The 24,526-nt window shown below is 39.9% G+C and overlaps 2 protein-coding genes across 2 annotated transcripts in view; one reads left to right on the top strand and one right to left on the bottom strand.

Annotated features, from left to right (window-relative positions):
- LOC114046331 (PCI domain-containing protein 2) overlaps positions 1–12,819 on the bottom strand; it is a 37,272-nt gene extending 24,453 nt beyond the window's left edge. The window contains exon 1 of the mRNA XM_027866637.1: positions 12,698–12,819. Coding sequence (XP_027722438.1) covers positions 12,698–12,733 — 36 coding nt within the window. The 5' untranslated portion in view covers positions 12,734–12,819. The remainder of the gene's footprint in view (positions 1–12,697) is intronic.
- Positions 12,820–14,566: 1,747 nt separating this feature from the next.
- Positions 14,567–24,526, top strand: part of LOC114046195 (cullin-4A) — a 65,336-nt gene continuing 55,376 nt past the window's right edge. The window contains exons 1-2 of the mRNA XM_027866440.1: positions 14,567–14,818; positions 16,742–16,857. Coding sequence (XP_027722241.1) covers positions 14,653–14,818; positions 16,742–16,857 — 282 coding nt within the window. The 5' untranslated portion in view covers positions 14,567–14,652. The remainder of the gene's footprint in view (positions 14,819–16,741; positions 16,858–24,526) is intronic.

Raw genomic sequence — 24,526 nt, forward strand, 5'->3', positions numbered from 1 at the left:
ACAAAAATTAAAGGAAAAAACAAAAATGAAAAAAGAATCACACAAATTACTGTTATACATCTGCAAGCTATTAACTTTTATATCAGACTTATATCCCTAATTAACCACTATTAAATTAATTTTCTTAACAAGAATTCCTTTAAAACTCATTCATTTATTTAATAAGTTTTACTAAGCAGCTACTATGTACAGAGGAGTATGCTAGGAACTGGAAGAGATAAGGCTTTCCCACACAGAACGAATAGACAACAGTGGGATATGGCGCATACAGAAATAATTATCATCATAGATAACATTACGTGTTAAGTACATTTGAGAATTGAGAAAATAAGTACATCTGAGAAAACAAACTACTATGGTAGGGTGGGTGAGAGGCTTCATGGGAGATGTTGGTTTTCAGCTGAGCTGTTTAGGATGAATAGAGATTAAAGGACAATGAGAAGGAGGGAGAGGAGTCCAAGCATAGGGAACAGCAAAAAACAAAGGCAAGAGATCAAAGGGCATATTCAGGGGCAGGAGTATAGTTTGAATGGAGTTTAGGATGAATGGAATGTAATTGTATAAAATAAGGCTGGAAAGATAGGATGGCTTCAAAGTGTAAAAGGTTTTGAATATTAGTCCAATCTGATTTAAATATCCCCATTCCTGTAATGGAATACTATTGTTAAAAAAAAAATGATGAAGACAAAGGTGTCGGAAAATCCTAGGAAAACGTTTGGACTAATGCAAAGAAAAGTGAGCAGAATCAGGAGAACAAGTTACATAATAACAACAACACAAAGACAACTCTGAAAGACTTAATTCTGATCAACACAATGACCAGAGGATTCATGATGAAATAAGCCACCTCAAGACATATGATGGACTCAAACTACAGTTTGATATATAAAATTTTTTGACATGACCAATGTGGGAATTTGTATTGTTTGACAATGTATGTATATTTTTATAAGGTTTTGTTTTTCTTTCTTTTTTTAATGAGGAGAGAAAAGATGTTTTTGTTAATTGGAAAAAATTAAATTAAAAAAAAAACATTCTCAATTAAGTCCTTACGGTATTCTGGAAGTATTTATTGACCTAGGAATTACTCCAATTACTAAGAGCATCTAATTATTTAGGGATAAGGCCACTATGACAGTCAAGTTACAAGCATTTTAAGTGCCTGCTATGTGCCAGGCACTGTACTAAGTGCTGGGGATAATCCCCCCCAAAAAAGGTAAAAAAGCCTCTGTATTCTCTGTAGAGCTCACAATGAAAATGACACCACACAAACAAGATGTAGAGAGAGTCAACTGCAGATAAATCTCAGAGATGAAGTATTACGGTTAGGGAGAACCAGGAAAAGCTTCTTTTTAAAAGTAAGGCTTTAGTTCAGACCTGAAAGAAGGAAACTAGCTAGGAGTGGGGGTGGGGGGTGGAGAAAGGGACTGTAACAAGCATTTATATAGCTCCTACTACATCCCAGAGAGTAGGCTAAGCAACTCTAAAAAATCTCTCATTTGATCCTCACACAACAACCCTGGGAAGTAGGTGCTATTTTATTACCCCCACTTCAAAGATGAGAAAACAGAGGTTCAGTGACTTGTGAAGTAAGTAGCTGTGGCTGGATTTGAACTCAGGCTTTCCTGACTCTTATCAAGCATGCTTACCAGTGCTCTAACCAGTGCACCACCAGCTGCCTCTGGAGGCAGAACCAGGAAAAGCTTCTTGTAGAAAGTGAGACTTTAGCTGAGACTTGAAAAAACCTATTAGTTATCAACTAACTTTTAAAAATGTAATACTTTATAACCTAAGACAAGAAGAGAAGAGGTAGAATAGGAAAAAAATCTTTGTATCAAATTTATCTGGTAAGAGTTTGGTATCCAAGATACATTAAAAAAAGTATGTATATATACATATATGTGTATGGATGTGTGTGTGTGTATGCCTAATAGCCATTCCCCAATAGATAAATAGTCAAAGGATAGGAACAGACAGTTCTCAAGACTTACCACGTATTCACAACTACTTGAAGCAATGCTCCAAATCACTAATAAGAGAAAAATGTCAATTGAAACCACCCTGAGGTTTCACCTCACACACTGCAAATTAGGGGGGGAAATGGCAATAGTCAATGTTCGAGGGGTTGTGGAATGACAAGAGTGTTGGTGTACCTGGTACAACCATTTTGGAGAGCAATTTGGAATTTTGCAAATAAAGTGCCTAAAATGTTCCTACCTTTTGAACCACAGACTGTTACTAGACTTATACCCCAAACAATCCCCATATATACCAAAATACTTACAGCAACACATTTTGTAACAGCAAAGAACTGGAAACAAAGTGGATGCCTATCAATTAGGTAATAGCTAAACAAATTGTGGTCTATCAATACAATGGAACATTACTACTGTGGTATAAGAAATTATGTGTCATGATGAATACAGAGAATCTTGGAAAGATTTATGTGAAATGATGCAGAATGAAGCGAGCAGAGCCAAGAACAGTAACTATAACAATGTAAATGGAAAGAATACATGCACCAAAAAATCAAAATTGAACGTTAGGAAAATTATGAAGATCAAGCAGTACTTGAGTGTTACACATCATACATTTTTAGACTTCTTCAAAGTATTGATCAGTTGTGCTGATTTTTTTTCCACTCTAGAAAATACTATTTGTTGTATCAGATGGCTGTTGGGGAGAGGGAAGGGGAAAGATATTTAGGATAGCTATGATAATGTAAGAAACAAGACATTAATAAAAACTTTTAAAAAAACACTTAAAAAATTTTATTTGCTATATTGTTGCAAACCATGCTCTATAGCTACAAATCAAGCCATATAACTATCATGGTCAAGAATAACGCTCTATAGCTAAAAATCATGGAACACCATCTCTGATGCATTAAACTGTGTTTGATCCAAAGAGCAATAAAGAAATATACTGAGGATAATAATACAGTACATTACCAAATTATGACTTGTGCATAAAAAGATATTATCCAGAAAAGGAAGTGGCACAGTCATGCAGGAGGACTAAAAGTTAACAAATAAACATCCCAAGTGCTGCAGTAATACGCACAACATATTCAAAGAGCTAAAGTTAGTTGGTGCATCAACATGTATTAAATGCCTGCTATGTGCCAGGAATTTTCCCAAGCACTAGAGAAATAAAAAGAGGCAAAAGACAGTTTCTGACCTATAGGAACTCAACTGAGATGATGACCATCAGGAAGCAGTACGGGAAGCTCTCTACCCTATAAAACAAAAAACCTTCCCAAAACAGATCTACAAAACATGACAGACCAAATTCTGATGGTGAAATCCAAGAAAAAGTCATAGTGAGTCATTCTTCCAGCCCATTTCACCTGTGGAAGAGAGGGGGAGAAGTTTGCTGACACTGGTGAGAGGGTCTGGCCAGGAGCACTCCATCACGGAGCACTTCCATACCCAGAGAAGAAACTGTGCACAAGGGCAAGAGGAGCTCCCAGATGGGTGTCATCTGACAGTGTCAGATGCACTTCCACGTCACAGATTCAAGGCAGACTGAGGAGATGACCTATACCCAGAGTGGCATTCTTTGGTAGAGAGAGGTTATAGGCCTTAGGCTGTGTACAGAGAGAGAAGAGTCAAGTTTAAAATAAGCAGCAGTTACATCGCTCAGATCCCAGAAGATCAGGGTTATCAGTTCTAGCTTCTAGCCCAGTCTGAAGCCTGTAAAGAAATAATCAGGGTGGGCAGCTAGGTGGCACAATGGATAGAGCACTAGCCCTGGATTCAGGAGGACCTGAGTTCAAATCCGACCTCAGACACATAACACTAGCTGTGTGACCTTGGGCAAGTCACTTAACCCCACTACCTAGCCAAATAAGTAAACAAATAAATGAATAAATGAATGGATAAATAGATCAAGCATTTAAAAAAAAAAGAAAAGAAAAGAAATAATCAGGGCAAGAACCCCAGACCAAATGAGAGCCTACAGTTCTGTCTCCCTGAACCAGCTTCCAGGTTGGCTGACAGTAGCCAAGTCCACCAATAGTCTACTATTGCTAAGACTCAAACCCAGTTCAGGAATCTGCAGACCTCAAATCAATCAAATCCTGTTCTAGATCAAATCACATTGGAAAAATCAAGCTGTCCCTGAGATTCTGGAATAACACAGCACTCCACATCCCACAAAAGGAGCAACAAGACCATCCTAAACCTTCCCCCTAGAAGTCCTCAGAGCCCAGCCCTAACATCAGATCTGAAGTAAGAAAATAAGCTGGAAGATTGAGCAGACAAAAAACGAATACCACCATAAAAAGCTATTATACTGATCAAGATGCCCAAGACACAGCAGAAGAAGAAAATGCTTCTAAAATATCTACCAGCAAAGCGTCAAAGAAAAATATAGTTTAGGCATAAATTCAATTAGAATTTTTGGAAGAAATGAGGTCAAAGTTGTTTGTTTTTTTTTAAGTTTAAAATGTTTTTATGAGTGCTACAGGAAAAAATTTGGAAAAGAAATGAGAGCTCAATAAGAAAGAACTAGAAAGGAAATTAACAGCTTAGCACAAGACATACAAAACCTTGCTCAAACAACAAACTCCCTGACAATCTGAATGGATCATATAGAAGCCAATGAATCCACGAGTCAGTAAAAAATATTAAAGCCAAGTCAAAAGACCAAAAAGAGTCAAAGAAAATGTAAAGCAAAAAGAAAACTGTCTTTAAAAGTAGATCAAGGAGAAAAAATGTAATAATTATTGGACTACCTGAATTCCAAGACCCCCTAAAAAGAGCCTACACATCATATTTCAAGAAATCTTTAAATTAAAAAAAAAAAAAACTGCTGGTTTTTTTGCTGGTGGAGTGAAAGCAGTGACTTGCTTGAGCTCTCCCCCAAACCTCTCCAAATACCTGTTAAAAAAAAAATGGCTCTAAACAAATTCTAAAGCAGCAGAACCCCACAAAAAGACAGAGTTAAACAAATTTCCAGCCCAAGACAACCTGGATGGTTGATCAGAAAGGTATATCACGCTGGGCGGGAAGAGAAGCACAGTTCAGCGTGGGTGCGCAGGCCACAGTATCAACCCTGGAGCAGGCCTCAGAGGACTGAACCGCTGACAACTGTGGCAGTTTCCAGACTTCTCAACCCAAGAACTCCAAACACAACCTAGAAGGTCAGTGAGAAAAGTCTGTTTCTACGGTGAGAGAGAAGTTATATCCGCTCGGCCCTGGGGTGGCGGCTGTCCCCTGAGCTTCCAGCCCACAGACTGAGGGGGAATCCAGTGGCTGATAAGAGGGGGATCGCAGGGATCTCTTTGCCAGTGCTGAGGCAGGAATCTCTTGCTTTGCCCATGCTTGGATCTGGGTCACAGTTCTGAGGGGGAGTCCTTGGGCGAGGAGGAAGGCTGGCTTGGTGGAGTTTGTTGTGGCGGTGGAGAGGAAACACCTCGCACCTTATCATACCACCTTGGAAGAACTTTACAGGTCCCTAAAAGTAGCTCTGAAAACAGCTGTACAAACCCCCGAAGCCTGGGAGAGTACATTCTCCACATTGGAAGCAGACTCTTACCTTAACAAAGAGTTTAAAACCAAATAATTGAACGGGATCATGAGTAAGAAGCGCTAAAAGAGTCAGACTATATTATCTTACTTTGGTGACAAAGAAGATCAAAACATACAACCAGAAGAAGACAACACAGTCAAAGCTCCTACATCCAAAGCCTCCAAGAAAAATATGAATCAGTCCCAGGCCTTGGAAGAGCTCAAAAGGGATTTGAGAAGTAAGACGAGTACAGGAAAAACTGGGAAGATAAATGAGAGTGATGCAAGAAAATCAGGAAAAACTAATCAACAGCTTGCTAAAGGAGACCCAAAAAAATACTGAAGAAAATAACACCTTAAAAAATAGCCTAACTCAAATGGCAAAAGAGGTTCAAAAAGTCAATGAGGAGAAGAATGCCCTAAAGAGCAAAATTGGCCAAATGGAAAAGGAAGTCCAAAAGATTACTGAAGAAAATACTTCCTTGAAAATTAGAATAGAGCAATTGGAAGCTAGTGACTTTACGAGAAATCAAGACACTGTAAAACAAATCCAAAACAATGAAAAATTAGAAAACAATGTGAATTATCTCATTGGAAAAACAACTGACCTGGAAAACAGATCCAGGAGAGAGAATTTAAAAATTATTGGACTATCTGAAAGCCATGATCAAAAAAAGAGCCTAGACATCATCTTTCAAGAAATTATCTAAGAGAACTGCCCTGATATTTTAGAACCAGAGGGCAAAATAGAAATTGAAAGAATCCACCGATCTCCTCCTGAAAGAGATCCCCAAAGGAAAACTCCCAGGAATATTGGAGCCAAATTTCAGACTTCCCAGGTCAAGAAGAAAATATTATAAGCAACCAGAAAAAAACAATTCAAGTATTGTGGAAACACAATCAGGATAACACAAGATTTAGCAGCTTCTACATTAAGGGACCACAGGGCATGGAATATAATATTCTGGAAGGCAAAGGAGATAGGATTACAACCAAGAATCACCTACCCAGCAAAACTGAGCATAATCCTTCAGGGGAAAAAATGGTCATTCGGTGAAATAGAGGACTTTCAAGCATTCTTGGTGAAAAGACCAGAGCTGAATAGAAAATTTGAATTTCATACATAAGACTCAAGTGGAACATGAAGAGGTAAACAGGAAAGAGAAAATCATAAGAGACTTATTAAGGCTGAACTGTTTACATTCCTGCATGGAAAGATGGTATGTGTAACTCATGAGACCTTTGTCAGTATTATGGTAGTTGGAGGGAAAAAATTATATGTATGTATAGATAGACAGATAGAGGGCACAGGGTGAGTTGAAGATGAAGGGGTCATATCTGGAGAATAAAATTAAGGGATGAGAGAGGATTATACTGGGAGAAGGGGAAAAGGAGAGGTAGATTGGGGTAAACTATCTCACACAAAAAAACAGAAAAGAAAAGGCTCTACAGTGGAGGGGAAACAGGGAAGGTGACAGGGAATGAGTGAATCTTATTCTCATAGGATTTGACTTAAGGAGGGTATAACATACACAGTCAATTGGGTAAGGAAATTTGTCTTACCCCACAGGAGAATGGGGGGGAAGGGGACAAGAGAGTAGGGGGATGATAGAGAGGAGGGCCGATTGGGAAAGGGGGTAATCAGAAGAAAATACTTCTGAGGAGGGACAGGGTCAAAAGAAAGAATAGAATAAATGGGTGGGTGGGATAGGATTAAGGGAAATAGAGTTAGTTTTTCACAGCATGTCTACTATGGAAGTGTTTTGCATAACTGCACATGTATAACCCATATTGAGTTGCTTGCCTTTTCAATGAGGGTGGGTGCGGAGGGAGGAAGGGAGAAAATTTGGAACCCAAAGTTTTAAAAACACATGTTTAAAAAAATTGTTTTCACATGCAACTGGGAAATAAGAAATACAGGAAATGAGGTACAAAAATCTATCCTGCCCTACAGGAAAATAGAAGGGGAAGAAGTTAAGAGAAGAGGGGGTAGAGATAGAAGGGAAGGCATACTAGCAGAAGGGGTATGCAGAATGCATGCCATCTTGGGGTGGAGGGAGGGGCGAGATGTGGTGAAAATTTGGAACTCAAAATCTTGTGGAAGTAAATGTTGAAAACTAAAATAAATAAATTTATTAATTAAAAAATTTAAAAAAAGAAAGAATCTACCAGTCAACTACTACAAAAAGAAGAAAAGTAAACAAAAGAAAACTCCTCAGAAACATCACAGCCAAAATTCAGAGCTTCCGGGTTAAAGAAAAACATGCTGCAAGCAGCCAGAAAGAAAGTATTCAAGTACTGTGGACCCATAAGTAGGATCACATATAATTTAGTAGCAACAACCATAAAGGAGCAGAGAGCTTAGAACACAATATTACAGAAGGCAAAGGATACAGGCTTACAACCAAGAGTAACTTACAAAGCAAAACTGAGTATACTCCTACAGGGGAATAAATGGTTTGTAGATAGATATAGAGCTACAGCTAAAGATATATGTGTGGGGGGTGGGAGTGGGGGGGTACATACCCACACACATGCATCCTTTAATCAAACAGAGACCTTCTAAACATTCCTTATAAAAAAATCAGAGCTGTGTAGAAACTCTGAAGTGCAAACACAGAAGTCAAGAGAAACATTAAAAAGTATAACATGGAAATAACCATAAGAAACTAAACAAGAATAAACTGCTTATATTCAGATACGGGGAGGGGATGTATGTGTCCTCACAATCACCAGGGATCATGGAAGGAGTCTAATTAGAAAAAAAAGCATGGAAGTAGTTCTGTTATGCCTTAATAATATAAAGAGAAGGGGCAGGTAGGTGGTACAGTAGACAGAGCTCTGGCCTTGGAGTCAGGAGGACCCAAGTTCAAATCCAACCTCAGACACTTGACATTTACTAGTTGAGTGACCCTGGGCAAGTCACTTAACTCCAACTGTCTCACCAAAAAATAATAATAATAATATAAAGAGAAGAATGGAAAGAGAGAAGAAGAAGAATAGACTGGGGAAAAGTCAAGTAAAAAAATCATCTCACATAATCAGGGCGTGCAAGTGGGTATTTTTTACAATTTGACACTAAAATCTCAATCTCAATACAAAACACATAGAGCTGGGTACAGAAACACATTTCATTCAACAGAGAAATAAGACAGAGAAGAAATGAGAAGGGAGAATTAGAAGGAAGGTGGATTAAGGGAGGGATCAGTCCTAAGCAAAACAAATTTTAAGGACGTATAAAAATACTTATAGCTCTTTTTGAGGCAACAAAGAACGGAAATGTGAGGAGGTATCCATCAATTGGGGAATGACTGAACAAGTTATAGTATATAAATTTCATGGAATGCTATTATACTGTAAGAAATAATAAAGGCGATGGTTTCAAAGAAACCTTGGAAAACTTACATGAACTAATGAAAAGTGAACGGAACAAGGAAAATAATTTACATAACACTATAGTGAAGAAAAACTATGAAAAATTGAGTAACTCCAATCTACACATAACTAATCACAATTCCAGAGGACTAATAATGAAACACACTACTCACCTCCTGATAGAGAGATGAAGGAGTCAGTGGTGCAGAATGAGAAATTTTTTTTGATATGACAAATGTGGAAATATGTTTTGCTTGATATTATGCACACACATATACACATATATGTATGCCTATGTACACACATGTACATATGTTTGTAACAAGTGTTCTATTTTTCTTTAGTTCTCAATTGGGAAGGGGATTGGGGTAGAAAGGAGAGAAGGCAGATTTTTGTGATTAAAAAAATAAAATACAACATTTTTAAAAGAGCTGAAGGAAGGTCTACGACATACAAGATGAGAGGCTACGGATGAGTTATGAGCTGTACAGGTGTTTCTCTATACCTGTAAGATCATAAATTCACAAGCATGCTTCCCACCTCTTTGAAGAAATGTGCTGAAGTATAAATGAGTATGAAGAGTATAAATTAGACATCTGAATTCAGATACTGATAATGTGTTCATTTACTTTGTGAGACTACTTACTATTAAGGGAAGGTTAAGGGGAGGGGAGGTCATAGGGAGAGGGCAGACAGTGATACCAAAAAAAAAAAAAAAAGTATCCATGAAATGTTAATACGGAGAAGATTGCAGAAGACAAGAGTCCACGTGGTTTATGGGATAGGGCCGTTGGACTTGGAGTCAGGAAGATCTGGGTTCAAATATTGCCCCAGCAATTACTAGCTATATGACCCTCTTATCCTCTACATGCTTCAGTTTCTTCATCTGTAAAAAATGAGGTTGTACTTTATGCCACTAAGCTCCCTTACAATCCTAAATCTATGATCCTATTATCCTAGCACAAAAGGAGACACAAACAAGCAGGGTAGTGTTATTATTATCAAATTTAAATGTGTGTATATGCATACTTATAATACATATATTTGAGCTGCATGTAATAGAAGTTTAGTTCCTTATACAATCCTCTCTTTTTTGTTGTTTTTATGTTGAAATGTTCACGTTTGTTATGTTCATAATGAAAAAAGAAGAGTTTAAAAATATCTTTTCTGGGGGCAGCTAGGTGGCGCAGTGGATAAAGCTCCAGCCTTGGAATCAGGAGGACCCAAGTTCAAATTCGGTCAAATTCGGACTCAGATACATGACATTTACTAGCTGTGTGACCCTGGGCAAGTTACTTAACCCTGATTGCCTCATCAAAAAAAAACAAACAAACAAACAAAAAACTTTTTCTGCACTGCCAAAAGAAAATGAATTAGTAACTGGTAAATTAAAAATTATGCATGTATTAAGATTCATAAGTTTTCTAACTTGCTAAAAATAGCATACTAGGTACCATAAAGAAATTAAGCTAAATGAGATCCATGGAAATATAATTCCAATCTAAATATGGATTAACAGATGATGTATAACTGCAAAAAAGAATACAAAAAATTTTTTTTAAAATAAAAGTTTATGCTTCCTTCACAGAATGACAAGGGGAGAACTGGAATCAAATGCCAAAATGGAACAGAAAAATAGATGGTTATCATTACAAAAAAAAGGAAATTATTACTACCAAAATGATCTAAACACATATCAAGGGTGTGTAGTATACTTGCAAATCCTTGGTGAAAACAAAAAGAAAAAGGCTGACTTGTGCGAATAATTTTCTAAAGTAGAGCAGTCACACAATTGCATAAAATATGTAAAAAATATAAAACCCCACTGTTTTTACTGAACCCACAAAAAAAGCATTTGACCCAAGAAGCAAATGTTAACATCATACAAGATTCCGTGATAGATAAAATTAGATGATTTTAATAATCCTCTGATTTTCTATATCACCTGAGGATAGGGAGGACAGGGAGACATATCTTCACAAAGTGTTCATCACTGTTATGGACAATGCCCTAGGAAGAGTCTAGAACAGAGTTTCTACAGATGGTTGGGTGCTCTTGTTTGGAGAGATGTTGTGCTGGTTGCATTAAGCCCCAGTTACTACTGTGCCTCTTCAAGGAGATCTACTGACGTTCAAGAGACTAGCAAGGCAATCCACAGAGGGAAAACCAAAGGATGAATCCCTATTATCCAGACTATGACATGCAGGTAAAGGGGAAATCTATTCAGTCTATCAGTGCATATCTGCTACCTCTAACTCTCAGCTAACTAGAACAAATAATCAGAATTGGTCCAGAATTGAATGGGAAGAAGAGACAAGTTGAACTGTACTTGAGAAACTACACTGGATTCCCAATGATTCCCAAGCTGCCCCTGACACAAAAACCCATCTCATTAACATTAATCAAGCATTTAAGTGCCTACTTTGTACAAGGCTTGAAATGCTAAGTGCTGGAGATACAAAGACACAAAACAGTCTCTGCCTTCAAGGAGCATGTACTCTTATGGAAGAGAACCACATGTATAGATATAAGCATAAACAAAATAAATATAAGGTCAGGGTGGGGTGTTATATCAGTAAAGGCCTAGTGTAGGAACTTGAACTGAATTCTGAAGGAAACAGAATTCTAAGACGTGGAGATGAAGAAGCAGTACACTCCAGGCATAGAACAGAACTGGTAAAAAGAGCTGTGTGTAAGGGAAAGCAAGTAGGTCAGTCTGGTGGCACCAGAGGGCATGAAGAAAAGTAATATATAGTATTAGGCCTAGAAAGGCACCCTCTATGACACTAGTTCTCAGCCTTTTCTTGTGTCCCTTCAGTAGTCTAGTGGAAACTACCAACTCCTTCTTGGAAAGTATTTAAATGAATAAAATGCCTAGGACTGCAAAGAAAACCAATTATATTAAAATATAGTCAACAAAATATTTTTTAAAAACAAATGCATGGACTTTGGATTATTAAAATAACTCCTGCTCTATGATATAAAAATAGTGCTTCTATAAAGAAAAGACAAAAGTAACCAGTATTGTAGAGACTGTGTGGGAAGACAGACTACCAACATCCTGTTGGTAGAGCCACGAATTAGTTCAAAATGTTCAGAAAAAAATTTGGAATATGCCAAAAAAAAAAAATCACCAAATCATTCATTCCCTTTGATCTAGACACTACTGTTCATGTACCCCAAGGAGATTAAAAATGGAAAGATTCTGTTACATACCAAAACATTCCTGACAATCCTTTATGGCATTAAGGGAAAACGATATGTCGTGCCCATTACTTGGGGAACAGCTGAACAAAATTGGAGCATATGAATGCAGAGGAATATTAACGTGCCCTTAAAAAAAAAACTAATTCAGAGAAAGATAAGAAGACTTGTATGCACTCACACAGAACAAAGAAAACAGAACCAGAACAGTACGGAGAATGCCTACTAAGATGTAAAGGACTCTGATGAATTGCATCAAGACGCGGTCCCAGAGGCCAGACGGTAACTTAAAATGCCCAAAGCAACAAAGGAAACACCAACAATTGCCGGAAAATCGGTTCCCGCTTCACCCTCAGTTGAGTCTCATCTTCAAAGACCATCTGCTGCTGAGATGAAGAAGCTCGTGCGGGGTCGCCCAGAGAAGCGGAGACACCCGACGGGGTCCGAGCGGCCGCCCTCCCGTACCCTCAAAAGAGAGGCTTGTGCGGCCGCTGGGACGAGAGGTTAGGGGGCACTAGCCCCCCGAGGAAGGGCCAGGGGAAGGGGAGCCTCGGCGGCGACCCCGCCCCCTGGCCCAGTCAGGATTCCCGGATCTGGGAAATTACCTGTTGTAAATATTGGTTGATGGTGATGTGCGCCATGAAGGGGACAGCTCGAGGGACACGGGAAAGGTTTCTCGGCCCGAATGAGGAAGGGGAGTGGGCGAGGAACTGAGATCAGCGGGAGCAACGGCTACGGCCCAAACCGCCGGTTTGTAGCACGAACTTACTTCCAAGAGGCCGGGGTCAAAGTTTACGAGTGAGACGGACGTCACTTCCTTCGACGGGGCTCCTCTAAGAGGCCCGCCCCTTCTTGCCTCTCCGGGAGATCTACCGGACGCGTGTGCGCGCGCTTGTTTCTCTACCGGCTTCTGAAACCCAGGCGTCTGAGCCTGGGGTCCGGGACGGGGGGTGTGGTGGGGAGCGGGAGTGATGGGCGAAGAATGTACTCCGTGGCCGTTTCTGGGACTGAGGCTAAGGACGCCACCACGGGGTGGAGGGAGCAGAAGGGAGGGGTCTCCGCACGTTTTTCTGGGGATTAGGGCCGGAACCACAGATCACGGCTGCCGGGGCGAGTAGGAAGAAGGACCGAAAGTTTCCTTTCCAGAACCCCTCTGAAAATGCCCAGCGACTGGGATTTTAGGGTTGGGTCAACCTTAACGCTGAGGTACCATCGCTTCTACAGTTGACTTATAGCGAATTAAAAAAATTTTTTAAAGACATTGTGTATTGCTTTTGTGACAAAGCCTGCCGTCTTAGAAAGGTTACCTCCCTCCTCTTCCCCCGCCTCTCCATTCACCTTCTCTTCCCTCTGGTCGCCCCACCTCTACGTCACCGGAATGGCGGCTGCCTGAGGGGCGGTCCGGCCTTTGGGCGTGCCCAGCACAACGGCTACCAGGGCGGGTCGTTAAAAGGGAGACTTCTTAGCCATCCTTGGCCTTGCCGCCCTCACCAGCGGGAAAGTCTGGAAGACTCGTGTTCCCGCGTGTAAAGCACACCGTCCCCGCCCTAAAGGCTGAGATGGGAACACACAATGGTCGCTGCGAAAAATAGGGCATCCAGACGGGTCGCACCTGAGGGAGGGAAGGGAGGCAGGAAAGGAAGGGGGAGGGGAGGCGGGCCAGGTGAACAATAGGAAGCGTGTGCGGTGTGTTTGTGTGTGTAGGAGGGGGAGACTGACGGTTGGGGTGGGTACGTGGGGGGCCGGCTCGTGGGGCGTCGCGCGGAAGTCGCCCGGGCTGGAAGGGGGGTGGGGGTGAGGAACGTGTGTGTTGGGGAAGGGGAGGAAGCTGAGCAGTCTGGCCTCTTGGGGGTCCGTTGGAAGCCACGGGCTTCCCACCCACCGACTGCTTCCCCCACCTCGACGCTCTGAGGCCTCTTCGCGCGGCCTCTTGGCCCCATTTCTCCTGCTCTTCTGAGAAGAAGGAGGTGCCACCTTGTGAGAAGGACCAGGCCCAGTCAAAAGTAGAGGCAGCTGGTGGGGGCAGGGAGGCGCCTCGGAGGTTTGAACCTCCGGGAGAAGTAGGAGGAGGAAGAGGAGGGGGGGTGGCGGTGGGAGGAGACGAGGAGCCCCGGGTCGGGCTGTGTAGACACGGAGCCAGCAGTGCACCAGTCAGGTCCTCACCTCGTAGCCGGGCGGTAGTAGCACCGATCACTTGAATCATCCAGGGAGAGGTGGGGGGTAAAGGGACCAGTAGAGAACCGCCCCCTCCCCCACCTCCTTTTTCTCCCCCTCCCCCCCCAGTGGTCTCCCGGAGGAGATTGGTTGGAACTCCCTGAGCTGTTCCCCCGCCGGGGCCTAGTTCTCACCTCCGGAGGAGGGACCGGGGCACCGGGCGGGGGGAGGAGAAGTAGGCGGAGAGACCGGGGCATTGGGGGAAGGAGGAGGAGGAGGAGGAGGAGGAGGAGGAAGAAGCGAGACCCGGGCCGCAGCCGGAGAAGGAAGAGGAGGAGGAGGAGGGAACGGGGCCCCGGTGGGGGGGCGGAGCGGCCGCCGGGGGTTTGTTTTCTCGGCAGTAGACATGGCAGACGAGACCCCCAAGAAGGGGAACTTTTCGGCTCTCGTTGGACACACCAATGGCCTCACGAAACCCGCTTCCCTGGCGGCGGCCGCCGTCGCCACGAAACCCGGGGGGGGCGGGAGCAGTGGCGGCTCCTCAAAGAAATTAGTGATTAAAAATTTCAGAGGTAGGTAAGTGTGTGTAAACGAGGTGAGGGCGCGGAGGGAGGCGGGCGGGGAGGCCGGCTCGGGCCGGGCCGGGCCGCGTCGCCTCTGGGAGGCTCCCCTTTCTCCCCACCCCCAGGGCCCCGGGGGAGGGCACGTGGGGGAGGGGGATTTGTTTCTTCAAGACTGACCCGGCCCATCTCCCCTCCCCCCGCGGCGCGCGCCGCCGAGGAGGCGGGGATCCGCGAGGGTGTCAGAGTGTTTTTTCTCGGTGATAAGAAAGAGAAGGGGAGAAGTCGGTTTCCTGCGTCCCCTCCCCCCCCCTCCCCGGGCGGCGGCGGCGGCGGCGGCCCGCTAGCTCGTCTCGGCGCTGCCGGAGGATTCCCCGAGCTGCATGACTTCAGCGGCAGCCAATGGGGAAGGGGCTCCGAGGAGGGCCGCCGCCTGCACGCGCTGCGGTGACCTTTGGTGACCTCGCTCAGTCGGCCAGGGCCCTCCCACTCCTGTGCGGCGGCCGAGAGATAATCCTCCTCTTCCTTTCTTATTGTCAGAAATAACCTCTGCTCCCGCCCCCTACGTCGCTGTCCTAGGGGTCTCGACTTACTCCTTCCACCTATCTTATGTTCATACTTAGAGAATAACAACCCAGAGAGGGGAGAGGTTAATAATGGGGTACTGTAAACGGACCTTTGGTATCCCACGCTTTGGTTTGTCATTGTGCATTAAATATCATTTTCCAATGTGTAGTAATAATATTCCTTGTATCCTTCAGTCGATTCTGTTGTCGAGAACATTCAGAAATGTCAGTAAATCTTCACAGGTGTTGACTGTGGGAGGGTTTAAGTCTCAACAGTGATTGTGATGGTGTACATTTATTTTCTAGTGTAGAGAGAAATACAAATTGTCATTTTAACCTCTTGATCTTAAAAGCTAGATGAATTAAATGAAACACCACTTAAAAGAGCAGACATCTTTAAGGTTCATAAGAATTCAAGTAGGGTCTTCAGGCTCTCTAAGCTTTTTTAGATCTCGGCAATAATACTCATCACTCCTTGAGAGACTATTTGACTTTTTTAAACTGGTTTGGCTAGTCTAAAAGCTTCTGTAATAAAATAAGTACTGTGGCAGTGTACTTTATTTGATAGTGTTTTTTATCAAATGCAGCTTAAGCAGTTTTCTCTCATTATTCTTGTAGAGTTGATAAGTGGGCCTAAACACCGTAGATTTTGATACATGTCTATAAAGGCCTGTTAATTATATAGGGCAAAGGTGTAGTGGATAGTTGACCTTGAAGTCAGTTCAAGTTCTGTGTCTGATACATACTAGCAATGTGACCATGGGCAAGTCATTCAACTTCTCAGTGCCCTAGAAACTCTTAAAAACTTTGAGAGTTGCACCTGGGAAGGAAATTAGCACATTAGGAGTTCCCTACCACAATGAAATTAACAAGCCCAGACCATTTCAACTCTCCCAAAAAAGTATCATCCAGTATTGTTAACAAGTACTGCAGCAGAAAAGTACTACTAGTTTTTGTGATGTTACTAGATATATAATGATTCATCTTTCTACCAGTTTATACAAACTAGCCATAGTGTTAGGGAATAAGCCTCTTTAATATGTAATACATACTAGTAATGGAGTCAAGATAATTTATTCATTCCTGAACACTTAAAATAAGTACTTAAATTTTAAATGGTCATTATTTGGAGCTCAGTATAGTTATATCTTTATTGAATAAGCTTTGTTAAATAAGGCAAACTATAAACTAGCATTTTGCTTGTACTTATCTTAACCCAAGAATTATGTTATTGCTAGATATATTTATAAAGTTGATTTCTATGTTAACCTAATATGCCTATTGTTTTGAATGCACAGTTTGGTAGGCTTTTTAAAATGATTGGCTATAAGCAAGCTGTTTTCTGTTTATTTTATATCTGGTTTTACAGACAGACCGAAGTTGCCAGATAATTACACTCAGGATACATGGCAGAAACTTCATGAAGCAGTTAGAGCCATACAAAGTAGCACCTCCATTAAATACAACCTTGAAGAACTCTACCAGGTAAGTGCTCAAATGTCAGTGGGGCAGAGTTTTGGTAGAATGTTGGTACTTGTTAAATTGAGAATATCAGATTTTCTTCTACTGGCAGAATGCTTAAGCTTGATCAGGAGAGTGTTCTATTTTTAATGCCAACTCTTGAAAGCTTCATTATTCTCATAGCTGAGTGAGTGAGCAAAACTCTTCAAATTCCCATTTTCCCTCCCAAAGTGTAACAATAAAAAGTAAATTTTATCATGACACAAAAAGATCTTATTCCTGTTTCAGAGATTTAATATAAATAAGCCCTTTTAGCAAACATAAGAGATTTTCCATTGCATTTGGTGCAAAAGTGGTAGGAGTCTCTTGTAGAAGTGTGAACATTGGCAGTGGATATTTTAATTTGGAGAAGAGATTATTCACTGTGCTATTTTAATTGTGAAAAACTCAAGAATTCATTGTCAACTGTCTTAAACAATTGGAAGAAAGGGGATTTTAAGGACACCTGTTTTACCTTTGCTGTGGTTTTTATTTTTCAAGCCTGTGATGCTCAGATCTAATGCAAAGCTCCCTTTTCTGCTTAGTATGACACCTAGTATGATCTTGCTGGTGATATGTCACAAATGGTATAGAACTCTTTTGGAACCTGCAGATTGCCTACATAGGAGTAAATTCTTTTTATAGTGCTGCATGATTGTGTTTTTATTTCACCTTTATTCAAGTATTAAAATCAAATACTTGAAAAAAAAAACTTTAGACATGCAACATTGTAAAAAAAAGAAAAAAAAGAAAAAAAAACCCCAACCCAATACAAGACATATGTGCAGATTGTCCTAGGTCAGTAGGGAAACTCTAACTTCCACCTAACTTTGGAAACAAAAATGAAGTCACCAACAAGTACCATTCAAGGAAGACTGAGGGCTGTATCAAAATATAGATCTTAACAATAACATCCTCCCAGAATAAATCATATCTGATAAGTAGGATGTCTCTTTTTACTAAGCATTCAACCTATAATTCTAAATTCTTTGAAGTAACTACCTTGGAACTATCCTATGAATATTCTACATCATTGCATGAATTTGGCATTGTGGTGTGGAGTAGCTCTAAACATTAAATTTCTTGAAACTCAACATTTCACGGAAGTCCAAGCAATAGGAGATGGAATTAGGACTAATAATATAAAGTACTACTCTTGCAGTCCCATAGATAAAAGGCCCTTAGTGGGCCTTCATGGGCAATAATTATAATTTTCACTTTGTCTTTGCATCTCCAGCACCTAGCAACATTCCTGACACATAGTATGTGTTTAATAAATGCTTATTAATTGATTGTAAGAAGTTACTCTTCATATTTCCAATGAATACTGATTCTGCAGACTCATTTGTTTAGAGAGAGCTGGGAATCTCTTTTGAGCATCTATGCACTCGGAGGAAATGCATGAGTGCATCTCTTGTAAGATTGTGGATTTAGTTATAATGCAATCCTTTAATATGGACTTTGAGGATTGTAAAATGTCAGGGCTTCTAGAGTATTAAATGAGTGCAGTGGGGTCTCAAGTTGGCACAAAGTATTTTTTTAACCCATGTTTTTCTGTCATTTAATAATCCTTACTAGTAAATTTAGATTGTAGGAATTATTTACACCACCTAAAATTTAGCTCAAGTTCTGTTGAAAATAAAATTATTTCAAATATACTTAAATATTTCAGGAATCCCTGATTTCACCTGTGGGTCCCGGTATCAGTCCAACACTAATTCAGTTCTCTTTAGTGTAGATAAGCTTCCAGAGTTGCTGTGGCCAAAAAAAACAAAAACAAAAAAACTTCATCCCTCAACTGTGTTTGATGATTAGTCTCTCCAAACATAACCAGACAGGCCCTCAGGTGACAAACTCCAAACCTTTTCATTTTGGTAGACAGTAGAGACTATATTCTTCTTGAATTATGAAAACCCAGGTTCGCCTGACCTACAATGACGCTTTGAGGTGAGACTTTACTGGAGGATTTTTTTAAGCACACAAAGATAAGATACAGTATTAATTGTATATCAAAGGTGTGTGGTACTCTCCACTAAGAGTAATTTTTTGCTTTGAAAACTCATTAACAAACAGCTTTTCAGCACTTGGTCAGCTTTTTGTCTTCATTACCTTCAACCAAGCTTTAAAGCTATACTATTTTTATTCCTATTTGTCAAGCTGCTTAATTTATGGTATAATTTCCCCCATCTGACAATTTCCAATATGATCTTTTCTTAGGTATTTGGAGGGTTTGGGGGAGAGCTCTAGCAAGTCACTGCTTTCCCTCCACCATCTTGGCTCCGCCCCCTCCCCCCCATCTTTTCAAAAGGGGACATTTTCTGACCAATCTTGTCATCTAGTTTGCATGATAGCTAAAATATATGTGATGTATATAACCAATATAATGAGGTTCATCATATTAAATATTTGAATGTACAGAAGGTCAAGTTATCCCCTGGGGAAAAGGGAAACTTGCCTGAAAACTCTGTGGGTCCTGTTTCTCAGGAATTCCCTCACTTAACATAAGTAGTTTGTAATTACATTTTCTCACTGTTTCACGTAAAATCATTCATACAACTTCTCATATCTATGGAAGCTCCTTTCAAGTTTAAATACTTATTTTTGCATATTGCCAGCATACCAATAAGAATACAATTGCTTTTAATTGAGATGTTTGATTGTTAATATTTAATGCCTAATTAAGATTGCCTAATCTCAAAATTGTTGACAAAGAAATATTGAATCTTGTTTCAAATATGTAGTAGCATCACTTGCCATAATTTGAAAGGTAGTGAGCTAGGATCTGATACTCATTTATCTAACACTGAAGAAGAATCCCAGATACTAAAAGTCCCCTTGAGTAAGTCTCCAGTGAGTTTTAGCCAGGTGTTCTGATTATTTTAAACAGAAGTTACAGTATTTTGATTCATAAAGGATATTTCCTAACAAGTCCATTTTCTTGACCTTAACATTAACTTATCAACAAAAATTGCATATGAAATAATTTTAAAGTGACTTGATCCTCTTAACTCCATTATGGTTCAGAATCAAAATTGATTCAGGTCTGAATTTTATTAAGGTGATTGGGTTCTGGGGTCACTGTTCCCATGAATTACAGATTATAGAGCTGTCAAGAACTTTTTAGTGAAGTCCTACATTAATTCTATGGATTATCAAGTGGTGAGGCTTATCTGATCTCTCTTCTTTCTCTGTAAAGATTAATAGTAATAGTAAGTTAACCATCATTTTATGTGTTGTTATTTGCTGTGCAATATCTGCACTGACCCAGTAGCATGCCCTGTGTTGGGATGGTGAGAAATTTATTCACATGCCTGTTATAAAGAAAGTTATGTCCATAACTTTATTTTTGTCCTCTTGAATAATATGGTGTTCACATCTATCACATAAATCACAGTGTCTTCTCTGTGAAGACTGGTAAAGCATTTTCAAAATCATTGGTCCAGTGGGGCAGCTAGGTGGCGCAGTGGATAGAGCACCAGCCCTGGAGTCAGGAGGACCTGAGTTCAAATGCGGCCTCAGATGAATAATACTTCCTAGCTGTATGACTGTGGGCAAGTCACTTAACCCCAATTGCCTCACTAAAAAAAAAAACAACAAAAAAACCAGAATCATTGATCCACAAAGGCACGCACGTAGGGGGGTGTGTGTGTGTGTGTGTGTGTGTGTGTGTGTGTGTGTGAGAAAGCAAAAGCGAGAGAGCAGGTCTTTTGTGTAGCAGCAGGGGCAATATTCCTTTCTGTTTTACTAAATCTTGTTGACAAAATTATTAGCTATATCTTGTGTTATTCATTAGCAGTGGCTGTTTAATACTGGTTTTTATTAAAGTATCACCAACCCAAGACAAAAACCAAGTCAGTTAAGATATTTAATTCAGTGTTTCAGAATAAAATTCAGTACTGAGACTGCACACTCTGTCATTCGTTTAAATAAGTGCATTGAGGGGATTTTCTGAATAGTATGTTGATTAAGATCAGTTTTCCCCAAGGAAGGAGGTTTGAAAGGCTCTCAAAAAAATTTTAGCGATGGTTTAAGGGAGACCTGACTATTTTCTTGGTGTTTCCAAAATTGAAACTGCTATTCTCTTATTTTCAGTCTTCCTAAGTTTCTTAAGCCTCTTGCTTAATTAAAGTGTTTATGGCCATCTGGAAAAAAGAATATTTCTAAATAATCAGTCCCCAGATCTAATGGGTTTTGCTTGTTTTTGTTTCATAAATGGGAACTTGAACAAAAGGTAATGAAAATTGGTTTACATAGTTAGAAACTTGCTTGTCTCCTCCGACGTTAAGATCTATTTTGGAGAAATCAATCTTAGACTACAAATTCAATTTTAGTAAGACCAGGACAAAAACTTCACCACATTTTAGAACAGGAAAAGCTAATAATAAAATAACTCATATTGATATATTGCTTTAAGCTTCCAGAGTACTTAACTCAAAACAACCCTGTGAGGTAGATAGTGGAAGTATTTTTATCCCTACTTTTCACATGAATAAATGGATGCTTTGAGAGAGTGAATCACTTGCCCTTGATTAGACAGTTAGTGCATGGGGCAGAATTTAAATCCAGCTCTTCTGACTTCCAAGCCCAACACTTGAGCCACTATGACAAGCTACCTCTAAGTTAAGCCTATGGAGTTAACTTTGGACTTTTATATTTTCATGCACAATAGAGATATATCTAAATACAATAAAAGTCTATGCTGATTTTCTTTTAACTGTTGGGGTTGTTGAACAAGATCATTAATGACTATTATGTGGTAATGACTATAAAGATGTGAGAAAAGGGAGAGTGAAGAGTTATGGATGATGTAGAACTGAAATTCAGGAGAGAGACAGGCTATTTTTTTTTTAAACTCTGGGCATTATTATACAGACCATAATTAAACCCATGTTAGAAGCTTATGAGGTCATTAAGAGAGTGTAGAAATGAAAGAATGTCTGGAACAGTGCCTTAGGATATACCCACTGTTAGGGTACATGATATGGGTAATGACCTGAGACTGAAGAGTGATTGGACAGGAGGTAGAAAAACTGGGAGAAAAATGGTGTCACATAGAGATGTCTTGAAAATCCAAGGTTGGAGAAAATGCTATCAGATTTGGCAGTAAAAGAGTTAACTATTTACTTGACTGACTTAATATTATCAGAAACTAAGTTGCAAAGGATTGAGAAGAGAGGAAGTGAAGGCAACAAATGTAGACAGTTGTGTTTTGTTTTAGGAATTTTGCTAGAAAAGAGGAGATGGTGGGATCTGGTGATGGATTTTAAGGATGGGGGAACTTGGGTACTCTGTAGATACAAAGATTTAAAAAATGAAATATTACCTTCAAGTTTATAATTTAACTATAATATAGCATATATTCATTCATTTAACGAATATTATGTGCCCACAATGTTCAAGGCATTGTGCTAAGTAATGGGGATCAAAAGACAAAACTGAAATGTTTCCAGCCCTCAGAATTCATAGTCTACTGTTCTGGGGATAATATGGCATGTGCCAATAAATATAAGATAAAGAATCAGGAAGTTAAAGGAAAGATCAGACAAAATGCTACTATGTTTAGAGAGAAAAGAAGATTGCCCTGGGGAATCATGGGTAATCTCTGTGGAATAAGTTGCTTCTGAGGTATAAGGAACATAAAAGGTGGCTATGACTATGTGCCTCCTCCAGCAGAACCCTTTAGTTTTCTCCATTCCAAATAATGATCAATAAATCTAACGAGAAACAATAGTAAGTGACTTTTTTCCACCCCAGAATTGTACAAGAGGTGTGCCAGAGGCCTGAGGGCAATAAGAAAGGCAGCCCCAAGCAGCAAAATCATTGGCAAAGCAGGGTAGCCTTCCAGCTCCACAAGGCTGTGTTCAATGGAAGCAAATGCTAAGAGCTCCCCAAGGAAGAACCAAGGGAGTCAGATACCCCAGGCCTTGTCCTGAGGTGGCAGAAAAGAGCCAGCTAGTGCTCTGAACCTCCAAGATCCAAGGGGCTATAACTCTCAGCAGGTGGAGCTCAGTACAGGAACCTAGGAGAAACAAGGTGACCACTTCACCCACAGGCATATCGGCATACAGGCTGGCCACAGTGCAAAACCACAATTCAGTAAGTAAAGGAAAAATGAATAGATCAAAGAAAACACCAACTAGTGTCAACAAATACTTTAAATATAAAGATTTCCAAAAAGAAAGAGTAGCTCTTAGTTATAAGCAAAGACCCTTCCCCCATGAAAAAAAGATGGACTTCCCACAAGTACTACATGAATTCCTGGGAGAAATGAAACAAGATAAAAAATGAAATAAAAGCTTTAGAAAACAACTGGAAGAATAAATAGAAGAGAATATGGTAAACCTTATCCAAGTAAAAGATTCCCTGAAACCTAAACTTAGACCAAAAAAATCAAGGACTCCATAAGACAGGAAGAAATATTAGAACAAAAACGAAAGAATGAAGAAAATAGAAGAAAATGTAAGATCTAATGTAAAAAAAAAACTGAAAAAAATAAAGGTCAGAGAGAGATGATTTAAGGATCACTTGGACTTCCTTAAAACCATGTTGTTTTTAAAACTTTCATATTTCAGTTGTCATAAAGCATTTATGTACTGTCAACTGTGTGCTAGGAGTTGTGCTAAGTGCTTTACACGTATTGTCTCATTTACTCCTCATAACCATACTATGGGAGGTAGTTGCTATTATTATCCTTACTTCACATATGAGGAAACTGAGGCAAACAGAGGCTAAGTATAACTCAAGTCTTCCTAACACCAGGCCTAGCACTTTATCCAGTGTGGCCCCCATTTCAAAAATCATAAAACTGCCTACCTCTATTACAACCAGAGGGCAAAGTAAAGATAAAAAGAAAAGCATACATTGATGACCTCATGAAAGAAACTCCAAAGGGAAAAAGTGCCAGGTGTGTCATAGCCAAAATCCAAAACTGCAACATAAATGAAAGCAGAAAAGAAAGAAAAAACATATTGAACCAGTTTTAAGTATACTCAAGCTTACTTAAGACCTAGTTATAAACAAGAGCAAATCTTGGAGCATGGTATTCGAAAAGGCAAAAGATAGGGGCTTACAACCAAGAATAACTTCCTCCTTCAAAATTGAGTATAATTCTAGAGAAGAAGTGGATTGGAGGCCTTTCAAGTATTTCTAATGAAGAGACCAGAGCCCATTAAGATCTTTGACATACAAACATGAAAGTCAAGAAAACATGGAATGGTAAATTTATTTAAGCAATTGGAAGAGACTATATGATGGTGTAGGGTTAACATTATACCAGAAGGGGAAAAAAAAACTCAAAACAAACTTTTGACTTCTAGACTAAAAAGATGAGTAGAGCCTCCTGCAGGAGGGCATGCTGATATCTTGTCATGTATGTGGGGATCTGAAGAACTTATTCTGCGGAAGAAAGAATGTGGTGATTTATTCACTGAAAACTTTTTCGAAGTAAGTTAGTATGAATTTTTAACGTGAAAAAGAAATTTCTAAGAACCTGAAGCTAAAATCGAAGAAGAGATATTTACAGGCTCTCTTTTAAAATGGTGAAAGTCTAATGTTTTGAAGATCAGATGAACAAAAGTAAAGGAGCATCCTAAAAATCGTTGTTCAAAGTGACCAAAAACTATAGAAATCAACAAGATATTTTCAGTGATATTCA

Source organism: Vombatus ursinus, unplaced genomic scaffold (assembly GCF_900497805.2).
Source record: "Vombatus ursinus unplaced genomic scaffold, bare-nosed wombat genome assembly UNPS02014781.1, whole genome shotgun sequence".
Classification (NCBI taxonomy): domain Eukaryota; kingdom Metazoa; phylum Chordata; class Mammalia; order Diprotodontia; family Vombatidae; genus Vombatus; species Vombatus ursinus.